The sequence below is a fragment of the Centropristis striata genome, chromosome 8, assembly GCF_030273125.1.
Source record: "Centropristis striata isolate RG_2023a ecotype Rhode Island chromosome 8, C.striata_1.0, whole genome shotgun sequence".
In the NCBI taxonomy this organism is placed as follows: Eukaryota; Metazoa; Chordata; class Actinopteri; order Perciformes; family Serranidae; genus Centropristis; species Centropristis striata.
In genome coordinates, this window is record NC_081524.1 from 9984739 (window position 1) to 9999937 (window position 15199).

The 15199-nt window shown below is 37.7% G+C and overlaps 1 protein-coding gene across 1 annotated transcript; it reads left to right on the plus strand.

Annotated features, from left to right (window-relative positions):
- Window positions 1-248: 248 nt before the first annotated feature.
- p3h3 (prolyl 3-hydroxylase 3) lies at window positions 249-9672 on the plus strand. The gene is made up of 16 exons (XM_059339152.1): window positions 249-594; window positions 2323-2507; window positions 2588-2746; window positions 3873-4065; window positions 4149-4280; window positions 5469-5611; window positions 5761-5850; window positions 5927-5979; window positions 6077-6162; window positions 6247-6374; window positions 6458-6553; window positions 6706-6856; window positions 7778-7895; window positions 8095-8170; window positions 8243-8383; window positions 9140-9672. Exons 1-16 carry the CDS (start codon window positions 303-305, stop codon window positions 9308-9310), a joined length of 2214 nt encoding a protein of 737 aa, XP_059195135.1. The 5' UTR covers window positions 249-302; the 3' UTR covers window positions 9311-9672.
- Window positions 9673-15199: the final 5527 nt, after the last annotated feature.

A 15199-nucleotide genomic window follows, 5' to 3' on the forward strand; every position in this document is an offset into this window, starting at 1 on the left:
CTACACAGACGTACTGCAGCCGCGTAATAATCTGTAAAACATAATGTCGTTAATTAACTAAAAAAAAGTCAGTAAACTACATTTAGCTTGTTTTAAACCAACGAAATTAGCAAGTGGAAACGTTAGCGTGGATTAGCAGTGAGTACACCATGTGAAATGATAGTCCCTACTTTCCTCAAACGGGAGGAAACTTTGTGGGTTGCGCTCTCCTTCACTCCCCAAATATCTCTCTAGTCCCTCCTCCTCCTCCTCCTCCTCCTCTCCCAACTCCGTCTCCTCCGCAGGGATTTGTTTCTGGGACCATGGCGCTGCACTCCTTTAATTCCTCTGTATACGTGGCGTTTCATTTAGTCATTATAGCGTTTCTTAATCTTATCACAGCAGTCCCGGGCTCCAGCTCTAAAGCTGTGTCACTGCTGCAGCCGTATGATTTGTTGTACTACAGCGGAGTCCGCTCGTACTTCGGTGGGGAGTGGGTGAAGGCTGCGGAGCTGCTGGAGAAAGCGATCCTGACCAAGGAGTCACTGCACAGGGTCCGCAGGCAGTGTCATGATGACTGTGTGGCAGCTGGGAGAGAGTCATTCAACGCACTGGGTAAGTTACAATGTATTCAATATGCAATATATAAATGTTTTAATTTGTTTAGTGAGAGTATAGTGTATTCTTACAGTCTGCAGAGTCAGCAGTGGGCCAATTTGTCATTATGGTCTTGTTCAGTACTTATATCAGAGACCGTTCATATTTCTAAGAGCAAACTTATCAGAAACAAACAACAAACAATCTTAGTGTTGTAACATCTTCTGTGTCTATGTTTTGTTGTTGTTGTTAATAATAATAATAATATTACGTTCTCCTTTTTTATGTAAAGCACTTTTTGTGCATGTCTCTTGTATTAAAAGTGCTATACAAGTAAAGTCTGATTGATTGATTGATTGATTGATTGATTGATTGATGATATATCCTTAATCGACAGTGATAATATATTCATTTAATTCACATTTAAATGCAGTGGTGGAATGTAACTATAGCTAAGTACATTTACTCAAGTAGGTCAACTGCAAGCTTCTTAAGTACAATTTTCAGGATCTTCTAGTTTACTTATATTACTTACTTATATACTAATATTTCAATTTGATGCTATTTTATAATTCTACTCCACTGCATTTTGCAAGCTAATATTCTACTTTTTACTCCATTAAATTTATTTGACATTAGCTTCTACTTTGCAGTTTCAGATTATTAATACAAAATATAAATCAACTAATGTATTGTGATGTATTGAATATAAATATAAGATTGTATTAGGCCCACCTTCACCAGCTGCATCATAAGTGTTGTTTACACATTCATGCATCATATTATAGACCTTATACTCACACGAGGAATCATGCATAATGAGTACTTTTAGTTTTAGTAATTTAAGTAAAGGTTGATGCTTAAACTTTTGTACTTTTATGTAACGAAAGCTTTGAATGCATGACTTTTACTTGTAACATAGTATTCCTGCATTGTGGCATTGCTACTTTTACTAAAGCAAGAGATCTGAGTACTTCCTCCACCACTGTTTAAATGATACAACACAGTCAGGAAGATGCTAATTAAATGTAAAGCTTCACTTCAGTTACCTTACCATGATCTATGACTGTGGTCCCAAAACTTTCTGGGTTGTGGCTCCTTTAAATGAAGTGTTGTTTACTTGTGACTTCTTTAAATTATGGTCTTAGTGTTTACACCAGTTGACAGCACAGCAGCTCAAACAAAAAGGGATTTTTCCCCCCTCAGATTGCATTTGATTCTCTCCTATGAAGATGTTTCTGAGGCCTAAAGGCAGAGCAATTGTTTCTCAATACTGTTTTTCTCTTTAATCATCTTGGGGCTGTTGGGAACCACTAATATATGCAATGCATACATTTATTGAATATATAGGGGAAAAAATATTACAACTGTTTTGCTTCAAGGTAAAACATTTAGCTTTTTTCCTTTAGTTGTCATTAGCATTTAGGAAAACAGCTTTGGATTATAGATAATTGCTGGGGAGAAACTAGATCACTGGTCATTGGTAGCTTCCATGACAAGTGCATTGCAAAATCATACAGGAGTAGAAAAACATTAATACAAATTAGGTTGATTACTTTTAAAACCATATTTTTAATGTATCAATTCAAGTCTCTACCAGTGTATAATTTGTAGCTTTCAAACAGAATAGGCTCCATCTATACTATGTTTATTGTGTTTAGACTTTATTATTGTTTGTTTACAGGGCAGACAATGTTCAGTGGTATTTTGCAGTCCCAAAAATTATCCTGTTTTCTGTATTATTAGACTCTGCAGAGGGGAGAATGTGGGACCTCTGGACCATGGACTGGATGCAGCAGAGAGCTGAATGTTTGAAGTTCTGCATTGGACGCTCTGTTACACCTGCAGGGCAACTCCCTGTTTCTTCAGACATAGAATATGAATTCAGCACTCGTAACCCTTACAACTTCCTGCAGGTCACGTACTACAAGGTAAGCTCTCCTTCAGGCAGCCATAAAGATCCGATGATGTACGACTATTTGTAATTATCTCTCCTCTTCCTGCACATCAGTTGGAAAAGTTGCAGAAGGCAGCATCAGCAGCTCATACCTACTTTGTGGCCAACCCCAGTCACCTGGAGATGAGGAACAACATCGAGAAGTACAGACGGATGGAAGGAGTGACTGCGGAGGCTTTCCAGGACAGAGAGCTTGAAAATGAGAAACACTGGGTGAGGAGGCCGGGGTGATGTTTTTGTAAAGGAGAGGGGAATAGAGTTGCAGTTTGTATTTAAGTAACATCAACATTTTTATTTTTTTGTTTCCATACTTGGAGGTGATGTAATGTTCCTACACTACACTGATTTTCCTGTTCATATAAGGGAAGACAAAGTTCAGTTTTTTATAGACTACGGAGGATGGAAGCTTCCAAAATCAAAATAAATAAATGACTCACTAAATGCATTAACATGCAATTAAACATACACAAAAATTATATAAAATAATATTTCTGTTTTAATTTGCTTTTATTTTTTCCACCTTTGTATCAATTACCTTATTTATTTATTTACTTTCCTATTTAATTTTTCCTTTTATTCATTTATTTTTATATTCATTCTTTATTGATATTCCTTCTTTAATTTATCAATATATTTTTGCATTTATTGATTTTTTAAACTTTATTTATTTATGTATTAAGTGAGTCTGTATTATTCTCTCTTTGCATTTTTTGCAAAGTGAGATTTTGCATTCTTTCTACATTTACGCAAAAAAGGGTGTGTGTCATGGGGTCAACTTTTCACTTATTGGTTGATTAATTATCAGAGTGCATAGATCGACTATAGCTGCCTTTATAATAAAACTACTATTTGTTCACCATTGTTTTTGGAAATTAATTTCTGCATTACTTTCTATAGGCTTAGAATGTTATCCTTCCAAGTACATCATTTTATTTGGGTAAACAAGCCAGATCTATCAGGTCCACATCAGTAGGAGGGATGAGACAGCCTTCTCTGTTGCAGAGAAATATTCTGGAGATGTGGAAAGACAGTGAGTGCCTGAGGGACAGAATTCCTCTCTCTCACCTGCACTTTCTCTTTTCCAACCATATAATCCAACCCTGTTTTTACTGACTGATGTCCTCTGCCTGAGCAACTTATTTTATCTATTCAGAAACGCTTGTTACAACATGATTAGGCTTGTGTGAAATACGCTTAAATGGTTCATGTAAAGGCATGTCTAACCCTTTTTTTAAGGATCAGAGCTAGTCTAAGTTTGTGCTTTTGTTTTATTATAACAAAAGCAGCATCTTCTTTAATCTAACTATATCATTCTCTCTCTACGTGTCATCAAATGCAGGTCTTTTATGACTCTGCAGTTCAGCATGAGGCCTCCTCTGACTGGGTGCAAGCAGCAGCGAAATGGAAAGCGTGTGTGAATGAAACACTGCGGCAGACAGACGAGTGCAGGGTGCAGTGTGAGGTGGCCTCCCAGCGGCTGCCAGAGAACAGGGGAGTGGATAGTGCTGACGGCGTGTACGAGAAGGCTGCAGGTAAAAGTCTAGACTGAGGCTTGACTTTTCTGCAGAAAATGAATGGAAAGGACTCGTTGTGACCGTATTTCTTTTCCATCTAGCTCTTTCCCTCTCACTGCTCTCGTGCCGGCAGTCCTGTGTGACTCAGATCGCCACCAGACCTGGGAGGATTTCTGCTCAGGAGGACTTCCTGCCCACACAGCTGGAGCATCTGCATATTGCACAGTTTAAAGGTCAGGGTTTAAAGGTCAAACTGTGACTTTTACTTTTAAGTCCTTTAGGGAAACAATGCAGGTGATTATAGTAAACATTTTGACAAAAATATATCACAATGGATGCTCACAATTGGTCCCCAGTGGACTTCTTTAGCGAGTTTTGTCTTGTTTTTATTAAAGGATCCCCATTAGCTTGTGACGTGGCAGTTCGCTAGTCTTCCTGGGGTCCACATTCCAACAAGTAATACTCAACAGTCCTACAACAACTTTAACAGTAAAAATACATTCCAAAATACATTAGAAAAGTGCAGCACAAAAGTTCATTACAAAATGCAGCACAAATTTAAAAGACAGTTTGTAGAATCAAACCATTGAATTATAGCCATTTGGATTAAATGTTTAGGAGTAATTGGTCAAATGCATTTGATCAGAAAACAAATAAAATACAAAAAGAAAAAAAAACCAATACAGCTTTAACCAGTATCATTGATTGTAATCCTGGACATCATGAATCCAGGCAAACATCGCTTCTATAAAGAGTAGCGTCCTTTCAACCAAAATAAACGAAAAAAATTTAAATAAACCCCCCAAAAAAATATAATAAGCCCAACACCTAACATTAACCACTGACAAAGTACATCTTTAATTTCTTTTTGAAGGATATTTTGCTTTTTTCTTGACGGATATTAAGTGGTAAATCATTCCATATATTACTCGCTCTATAAAACACTGTTCTTTTCAGAGAATTGGAGCTTATTATGTATTGTTTATTTATTATCAAGGTTTTTCGAAATTTGTGAACACATATATTGTTATAATAATGGTCCCAAATGATGTGAAATTGCATACTTTTAGTTGAAAAACATAACATTTGGCTCACCGAATTTTTGCACCCAAGTCCTCCACAAACTCTGCAAGTTTTCTAAAATGTTATATTATTAAATATTAAATATGCAAGTGAGGTGTTATCTAATGCAATCTTTTTGCGAGTTTAAAAGAAATCTACAGACACAAATAGACTATAATATTGTAATAACATAAATGCTTATTGTGTAATTTTGATGTTTTCTCTTCAGTAGAAAGAGGACATGCTATGAAAGCAAAATAGCCCAAAATCTCAAAATTGACAAGTACATGAAAAATAATGTTTTCACCAGTAAAGATTTACTTTATTTCTCATTATTTTGCATTCCTGTTACTGCACAGCTGACGATATTAGTGGAGCAGTGCAGACGCTTCGCTCTCTTCTCCTGTTTTACCCCTCTGACAAGGACTCCTTAGACAACCTGCAGCTCTACCATCAGACACTAGGAGGAGACACAGAGTCACAGGGCACACAGCCTGCTCAGGTACCACTTTGAGACTAAAATCACCACCATTGTGGTCAGAATCTAAGTTCCTTTCACATTTGATTCCCTGTATACAGACTTGAAATATCTATTTCATGTCATTACTTTTGTTGCTGCTGACTACATATTGGTGTGTGTTTGTCACACAGGAGATTGTGAGATACATTAGTCGCTCTTTGGAGGAGAAGAAGCTGCTGTATTTTGGTATGGAGAGCCTTGACTTCAGTTTCACAGACCCAGTAAGTACTGAGGCAAACATATGCTTTTCTAATCCAAAAATGACATTGACAAATGTAATGATGGTTTTCCATTCAGGATCTTTGGACTCCAGAAGATGTTGTACCTGAATCACTCAGGGAAACATGGAGGTGAGAATGACAGAAGGAAATCTTCTCAGTGTGAAGATTTAGTAAAAGCTTTAGTAAAAGTGCGTGTGAAGTAAACTGAGTCATGTTTCACTTTCAGAACTGAAAAAGAGAAAATAAATGAGAAAATAAAAGAGGGAGAGCAGCAGAAGGAGGAGCAGGTCGATGACAGTGGATTTTTTTCAGGTGAGTTATCAGCTCTTCTTTCACTCTATAACAGGTAACAATTAATTTTCTCTCTTACCCTTTCTAATCTTTTCCTCTCCCCAGGTGGCCCAGTCCTTCAGAAGGGTGTGACCATCACCATGGATGACGAGGTTATGAACGGGACCAATCGGGTCGTCCTTGACGGAGTCATGACCGAGAAGGAGTGTGAGAGAATACTGCAGTTAGCAACAGTAAGTCAGATTGTTAAAGTGTCAGGCCTTCTTTAATAGAAACAGGAACTATCACACATCACAATTAATCTCATCTCTGATAGGCTGCCGCATCTGCTGGAGATGGTTATCGGGGACGACGGTCTCCGCACACACCTCATGAGACGTTTGAGGGCCTGACTGTCCTCAGGGCTGTAAAGGTGGTTGAACAGAAGATAATGGAAGCAGAAACATGATGTGTTTTGGCGGAACTTGGAAACTAAACTACTTAAAATTCATGAACCAAATGTGAATTAATTAAAGAACCAAGCAATTATTTTTTTCTGAAACGTTATCTCAACTTCTCTCTCAGTTGGCTCAGGATGGCATGGTGAACCAATCAGATGCCCGGCTGTTACACGAGCTGGGCGAGAGAGTGAGAGTCCTGCTGCACTCGTACTTCAGGAGCCCCTCAGGACTCTTCACCTCTTTCACACACCTGGTCTGTCGCAGTGCTGTCGCAGGTAATATCAACATTACCCACATCGCTGCTGAGGGAGATCATTATGACTTGCTGAAGGAAATATAATAAGGCTGCCATGTGTTTTTACAGACTTTAACTTAACTCTTATGCCTCACTGGGGGCATTTTTGACTGCTTCAGTTTAAATTTTTATAATTATATTTTTTATAATTTTGTCAATTTGGTGAAGGGGGTGGTTGTTTTGTTTTGTTTTTTAAATTATAAACATCAGCTGTAGACAAAATAGAGATACTCAGGCATTTAAAGATACAAATGTTCCCATTGAAACTAATTAAAACCACTATTTTATATCCTAAGGCCATTATAGCATCGAATCATGCATTCTATTATATCAGGCTTTCAGTCCAGAGCCCTGGCTTCAAAATTATACTTTTACTATTTCCCACCAGCTATTTTCTCATGTTTGTCCAATGGGGCAAATATATACTCCTTTCATGGTTTCCAATGGGGTTATTTCTGCTGTATTATAGGGGGAAAATATGCCAATATCAATGTTATGCCAGAAAAAAAGGAAAGAAAATTACCCTTCACATTGAGTATATATGAGATCATTAAATTTTTCTGTTATTTTTTATTACCGCTGTGGCATTATTCCAAACCTTTTTATATTTTGTTATTCAAACTAGCTTTTAAAGGGTGACAAGGTTACAATTTAAAAAACTGAATGAATATTTGGCAGTAGATCAGTTGAGGCTGACATTTTTGCAGGAATCTTGTGGGTCACAGCATTCCTGTGGGAGGGGACAGGAAAAAAGTTAATTCAAGCAGGAGGGACGGGAATCATAATAACAGACAATTGACAGAAATGTTTGTCCTGTAAGGACATAAAAGGAAGTAATTAAGGCCGAATGTGTATTTTTGGGAATTAACATTGTTTTGCTTGATTATTTTCACGTCCGTAGGTGACCAGGAGGGCAGGCTGGACCTGTCTCACCCTGTCCATGTTGACAACTGTCTCCTTGAACCGGAGACCAATCAGTGCTGGAAGGAACCACCAGCTTTTCTACACAGAGACCTCAGGTACACAAAAGTAATGTGAATCAGTAAGGGAATAAGCAGGGGAAAATCAGCAGCTAACAAGAGAGAGATATAAGTAATGCTTAATTTTAAGGTACATTTAAAAATATGTTTATTTAATGTGTATATAGTAATGCAAATTTAATTTATTTGATAGACTAATAGTTGTTTGTATGGCTGAATTGCCTATTTTCTCCCAAAGTGCCATTCTCTACCTGAATGACAACTTTGATGGAGGAGAGTTGTTCTTCACTAAAAGGGACGCCAAGACCGTAACAGTAAGTAACTTTTCAGCTCTAATCCCATGTTCCACCTGAGTTATTCCCTTAGCCTCTTCCCTCTTTCTCCAGGCTCGAGTAAAACCCAGCTGCGGTCGACTGGTGGGCTTCTCCTCGGGTCCAGTAAGTCCACACGGTGTTAGTGCGGTGACCAGTGGGCGGCGGTGCGCGCTGGCTCTCTGGTTCACCAAGGAGAAGCTCTACAGGGACATGGTGAGCATAATGACAACACACAAGCAGTGACCTCCTCTTCAGGTCGGACCTGCTGCCTGCAGGGTGTTTTTATGTCGTGACAGCAGTGTTGGCCAGCAAGACCAGCTGGAGTGCGATGCAAATTTTGTGGTTGTTTCCATGTATTGGCATTTACAGTGCCCGGCCCCTGATTATACCACAGTGCCCTTTAGGTGTATGATATGTTTGTACATAAAACAGAAACAACAAGAGTACCTCTGAAGAATGGCTCTTAGAGTTAAAGCTGACTTTTACATTTAAATAAAGAACCAATACTTTCAAGCACTTGCCACACAAGGCTGCTGCCAGAATGAGCTCTCTGTATTTCACAGTACTTACTTATTGCTCATGGACAGGTTGGTTTTTATAAAATAGCATACTTGTGCAGTGCCTGTGCCGGCGCAGGAGATGCTAAAAGCTCACCTGCAGGAGTGTATTATAAGCACTTGACAGTGTTTTTGTTATACGTAACTCTCACTGCCAGAGGGGAAAGACATTTTTTCACTGTAGGTGTAAGCCAAACAAAAATATTGAAATAGTTAAGTAGCCTATCCAGTTCAATGCCGGCAAACTGTCTAGCTCATCTTGACCCTATGTAACTTTTAAAAAGGAAGAAATAACTCACTTCCTAACTAAAATCACATACAAAATTCAGTCACTTCCAAACTTGCTTTTCACGCCATAGTGACCATTAGAAATCAATATTTTATCCGTTTATCCATGCTTTTGTTTCTTTAGGAGCGAGAGGAGGCCGAGGCCATGTGGGCTGCAGATGGACAGAGTGTTGTGAAGAAGGACAAGGAGGAGGCAGAGGGCGGCGCCACGGCCGGCAGGAACGCTCGTAACCAAGCACCGAAGGAGAGAAGCAAAGGGAGAGGCACGGTGACAGGGGCCAAAGATGAGCTGTAAGAGTCACAACAAACCTGACAGACTGAACCACCCAAACTGGAATATATATTCATACTGCGCCCACTCTCGTAGACCCATCCAACATCCCCTAACAGGACCATTAACACCAACCATAAAAACGTGTGATTTTTCAGTTTTCAGTCACACAGTCACTTTCATCATCTTGGTGTGTTTTTATTTAAAGCTGTTTGATTGTGGTTACTGTATTTATACTGTATATGATGAAGATAAGTGAGGGAAACACAGTCCATTCCTCCCTCTAACGTCAGTCTGTAATTTTGTTTTAGCAGCTTCACTGACCGATATCACTCCCTGTAAAAATGAAGAGAATAAAAGAAGAAATAAATGTGACTTTTTACCAATGCCGCGTGGGTACTGCATATCATATCCAAACACATGAGAGACTGAAAGACTATTAGAGACAAAGAGATGACAGAAAGTTAGAGAAAGGCTAAGAAATACCCATTTAGCTGTTTATTTTACCAACTTACTTTGTCTGTTTGTGTGTATAGATTTCTACTGAATTCCCCAAAAGCTAGCACTAGATAATGCCTTATTTAAATCTTGAAACTTGGAAACAAAAAGTCTGAATGTAAGCAGTCAACTAAGGACAAGGGGTTGGTTCATATATCATTCATAGCATATTGAACATTTTAACCCGAAACACATGACAAAGAAATCATTTTTTGACATTACTTATTAATGGAGTGATTAGAGACATCCAAAATTCCCTTTGTAAAAACCTTTGACTCTTATATTTCAACAAAATGAAACAAGCATTTTGAACCTGGCTTTATCCAAAGTTCAGATCTCTGCTCTGGAAATGTAGGCAAATTAGCACACATTTAGATTGATAATGATATCACATCATTTGCATAGTTAGACGTAGAGGTTCAGGTAACTCGAAATACAAAAAAATGATTTTTTCATGCTAAGTAAATCAACTGGGGAATATTTGTTGTGATATTTATTAGTTACATGTTCACTTGTAGTGTTTCCCCTTAAGTAATTACCTCACACCCTCTGTGGCTGTCAACTAAAAAAACACAGGGTTAATGTTTTTTTCAGTCCAAGTGTAGAAGCATGTGATTAGACAGCTACAGAAGGAAACTGTAAAAGTAGCCACATTACTGCGGTACATCAGAAACTACAGTTTGAGGCAGTAAGAGGCAGAAAAAGGGAACAGAGAGAGAGAGAGAGGTGCACAGGGAGGAAAAAAAAGGATAGAAATAGAGAGATTACCGTTAATCCCTCATAAATGAGTGCATTTGTTTATGAAGCTTAAAAAATCTCCCATTTAGAATATGGAATAGTAATCCAGCGAGAGATCATTTAATCATTCACATCCAGCAGAGAGACACTCGACCACCCGCTTCCATCTTATCCCTCCCGTTACAACCTGTGCCTCCTTTCCAGCCCCCTCCTCTGCTCCAGTGCATTAGGTACTGAGTCAAGTACTGTTTATGGCCCATATTAACACTCTCACTCCCCCCCTGTGTTATAATCCCCCTCCGCTGCAGAATTGGGTCGGCAGGCCTGTTTAATGGAGCCTCGGTTTTAACCTTTTCCCTCCCTCACACGCTGAAACCATGCAGCACCCTAAAAGTCTGCATTAATCTCCTCTAAAGTAGGTGTTATGTCTATATAATGCATCCTAGATGCCCTCACACTAAGCACCCCGGCCGTCTACTGTTCTAATTACACACTTGGCAGAAGAGGGTGAAATTTACAGCTGTATGATGTCATATTTCCATATTTTATGTGATTATCAGAAATTATGTAAGGCCTAACAGCGTAGTTATAAAAACTGAAATCACAGCTTTCTGTTGTCATTATAACTGAGTGCTGTGTGTAGTGAGTCGCTGACACATCACTCATCCCTTATGTCCACACATTAACTATCCTACTATCTGTGGCCTCGTCACAACTCATTAGGCCTCTACTGATGATTTCTCTCCTTCCTGTTTGATGCTTTACATCATTTTTAGACAATGTTGGAAGGCAACTAAGTAACAGTAGTGGAGAAAGTATTCAGATCCTTTACTTTAGTAAAAGTTTTAATTCTACACTGTGAAATTACTCCACTACAAGTAAAAGTCCTGCAGTCAAAACCTTACAGAAGTAAAAGTACAAAAATACCAGCGTCAAAGATGAACTTAAAGTATCAAATGTCAAAGTACTCATGATGCAAAATGAACACGCTCAGATTGTTATATGTACACGGTCGCCCATAAAGTTGGAATATTTTGTTTTCAGTCACAATCCTCTGTTAACTGAGGTTTTATTCTCATTGTGATATGCTTGGAAGAGATTGATTAATTAAGTTTTGAGATATAAGAGTACTTTGCAAAAGGAAGGTGTGGAAAAAATGCCTAGAAGAATTGATGCTGGTTTAAAGGCGAAGGGTGGTCACACCAAATACTGATATAATTTAGATTTTTCCTTTGTTCCCTCACTCTGCATTTTGTTAATTGATAAAAAAATAAACTATTAACTTTTCTGTTTTTTTAAGCATTCTTATTTTACAGCATTTTTTTCACACCTGCCTAAAACTTTTGCACAGTACTGTATACTTTATCTGTCAATTATAAATCACATTGTCACAATCATTTCATGGAAAGAGGTAAAAAATATTTTATTCTAACTTTATGAGTGATAGTGAATATTCATAATATTTGAGATTATTTGTAGTAATGCATTTATGAAAGTAGTGTTTAAAATTGGTAAAGATATAGCTCATTTTAACTACTTATTATGCTGTTAAGAGGTTTTATTTTTTTTAAAAAGCAAAACAAACATTGTGAAAGTTTCACCTTTGGCTCAGGGTAACTGTGACAGATTGTCTCACTTTTTTCAGAATTTTTACAAACCAAACAATCAATTGATTAATGAAGAAAGGAATCAGCAGATTAATCCATAATGAAAATAATCATTAGGTGCAGTTCAGTACAAAAAATGACAAATAAGCTCCACATCAACCAACTACAAGAGGAAAATACTGCTTTTGTGTTAATGTATGAATAATAATAATAATAATATATATCACTATCATAAATATCATAAATATATAGTAGTCTAGCAGTGAAAGGTGACATTTTTCTGTATTGAGTAGTTTTACTCTCAATAATGTAAGGACATTTTCCTGATCTTTTCACATACTTTTACTGAAGTAAAATTAAAAAAACAGGACTTTTACTTGTAACAGAGTATTTTAATAATGGGGTATTAGTGCTGTTACTGAAGTAAACGTCCTGAATACTTCCTCCAGCACTGTTTTTAGTTGTAAACATAACATGAGAATCAATGGGAGGATTAAAATTCATAATTCTACATTCATGTCACAATAGTTGTTTGTTGTTGGATGACCGATATGGCATTTAATCCAGTCAGCGCTCCCCACTCCCCCCCACTTACACCCCATTTATTCAAAACAAGGTAAAGCTTCACTTACCCTTGCTGAGCATTATAGAATAAACCCATGTTTTTCTTTTCATTTTTACTGTCGTTTAAGGGCAACAATGTTACTGTTGGTACAAACTTCATAAGACTTTAGAAATCCCAGAAGTACTAAAGCAATGTGAGGTATAATCCAAGCTACAAATATAAAAATAGTAAAAAAAAGAATTAAAAAAAAAAAGCAAAATGTTTCATAGTAGAGATTATTGCGAGATCAAGACAACACTGTTCTTTAAATAGTAACCAAAAATAATTCTGTGTGTGTGCTTGTGTGTGTGTGTGTTTCTCTCTGTCTGCGCCCTCCTTTAGTTTTGTCTCCTTGCTTTGTTTTTCTCTAATTTTTATGCTCCATCTCTCAGCCCGCAACTCCATTTCTCTAAATCCAGGGTCAGCTCATCTGCTCCTGTCCTTACTGTGCTTTAATGAGCAAAAGTCAACACTTTTAAACTACAGTGTTGAATTTATTCACAATGAAACATAGACTAACCACGAGGCAACATACACACACACGCAACACAAGCCATTTGTATTGTGTGTGTGTGAAGAAGGTTTTACTGTGTAAGAATCACAAGGGAAATGTCTAATCATCTGAATTTTTTTACATTAGGGTTAGCACAGAAACTAATAGTTTGACTTGATCCTTGGAGGAAACTTTCTTTACTTTTGCCTCCTTCTACAGGGAGGTCAAAGGTCACCATAAGTTACAGCAGCATCCTGGACAGTGGTAAGAATATAATAAAACTATTAATGGTTAATCCATTCCAGCATCAACCCTGTTTCATTTCATTTCAATGTGTTTTCCTCAATTTCCTACAGAGCATCTAGCATTGAAAAGAACTACAAATACCAGCAATATGCTAAATGAGAAATAACAGTATAAATAAATGCAGTATTTATAATAGACTAGATCATTTTTATTGCTGACTGGACACATTTCTGAACATTATTGATATATTTGAAGCTTGTTCGCTTGTTTCGCCACGTGTGTTCACAGCAAACGATGTCTATGTATTCTAGACACAATGCACATTTGTTTACTTAGTAAGTAAACATGGCTGCCGAGTCACTGTCAAAGGATCAATATAAAAGTTCAGTCACAGACCGACGGCCTCTTCTACAAACTTTTTTTACTCAATGCCCCCTCAGCAGCTGATTCCAGGCCTTTTAGGTGAAGTACTCACTAGGCCTGTCACGATAACACATTTTCGACGATACATTTTCCCAGAAACTATCACAATAAACGATAGTATCGTTGTATCGATGTTGTTTTAGTTTTATAATGATATTAGAGCATAATAAGTAAATCCTTTTCCACAGCAATTCATTTTTAAACCTCTATTAAACATTGGAATTGAAATGTGGAAACAAAAAATTAAAATATTATACATAAATAAAACAAATAAATAATCTACAACCAAAACAAATAAAATAGACTTTTAGGCTCTGTTAACAAAACATTGCAATGAGATAATCATTATGTATTATACTATTTTATTGTTAAAATAACATATAAACAGCTGGAATGGCTGCTTGGGAATTTTTTTTTTTTTGCCAATTCATAATGCCTGTCAAACATTTGCAGCATTACTTTAAACACAACACAACAGAGCACAAAAAGTCACGCATGTAAATGACAACATATTGAGTCCAGAATATGTGTCCACTTTCATATATATCGAACGATACGTCGCTATCGTAATTATTGAGACCGGCCTAGTACTGACAGAGCTTAAGTGGTACATGTGAGTACAAGTTGAGCTGTTTCATAACTAACACAGGTGATTTGCCTGTTAGATCATGTGTAGCAGCGACGGGTTGCACACTCTCTAACAGTCAAAAGAGGTTCCTGTAAGTTAAAGAGTTTATTTTGTACTAAGGTCCCACAAGAGCAGAACTTGAGCTAACCACACTCACTTGGTACAAAGAGGAAAGCTACTGTAATGCAACAGCTAGTGATTGTAGCACATTTCCTGCACACTGTGTGTGTATGTCTTCATGCTTGTTTGCATAGTAGGAATGAACCAGAAAGAGATCATCAGTGTACCTTGTCTGATCTCTGCTCTGCCAATCTCTGCCCACAAACGTTCTAAAATTAGCTTCACCTCAGGTTTACAAAACACAAACCCTCCTGCCAGCCATGGATCTTCTAAAGTCCACCTCAGCACCATAAAAAGCCATGTTCCCAGATCCTCTATTTATCTTCTTTCCCCCTCCCCTCCACGATTTCCATCTCTTAGTTTTTGATTCGGATTCACCCCGGCTTATGTCTTGTGACCCCATAACCACGCTCTGCACCTTGTTTGGTTTCCCCCACTGTCTCTTCTCCCTTTCTGTCTCTTTTTTTACCCCCACCCCCCACCCCTCCACCCCTCTTTCTGTCCATCCCAGGGTTTATCCCCTCATCACTGATCTCCCTTCATCCCTCCAATCCTC

What these genes read in the sequence shown, in the direction of transcription:
- p3h3 (XM_059339152.1), top strand. Translation starts at nt 303, where the DNA reads ATGGCGCTGCACTCCTTTAATTCCTCTGTATACGTGGCGTTTCATTTA. An exon ending in ACTTCAGTTTCACAGACCCA is followed by an intron (nt 5,851 to 5,926) that starts GTAAGTACTGAG and finishes TTTTCCATTCAG; the next exon opens with GATCTTTGGACTCCAGAAGA. An exon ending in TGACAGTGGATTTTTTTCAG is followed by an intron (nt 6,163 to 6,246) that starts GTGAGTTATCAG and finishes TCCTCTCCCCAG; the next exon opens with GTGGCCCAGTCCTTCAGAAG.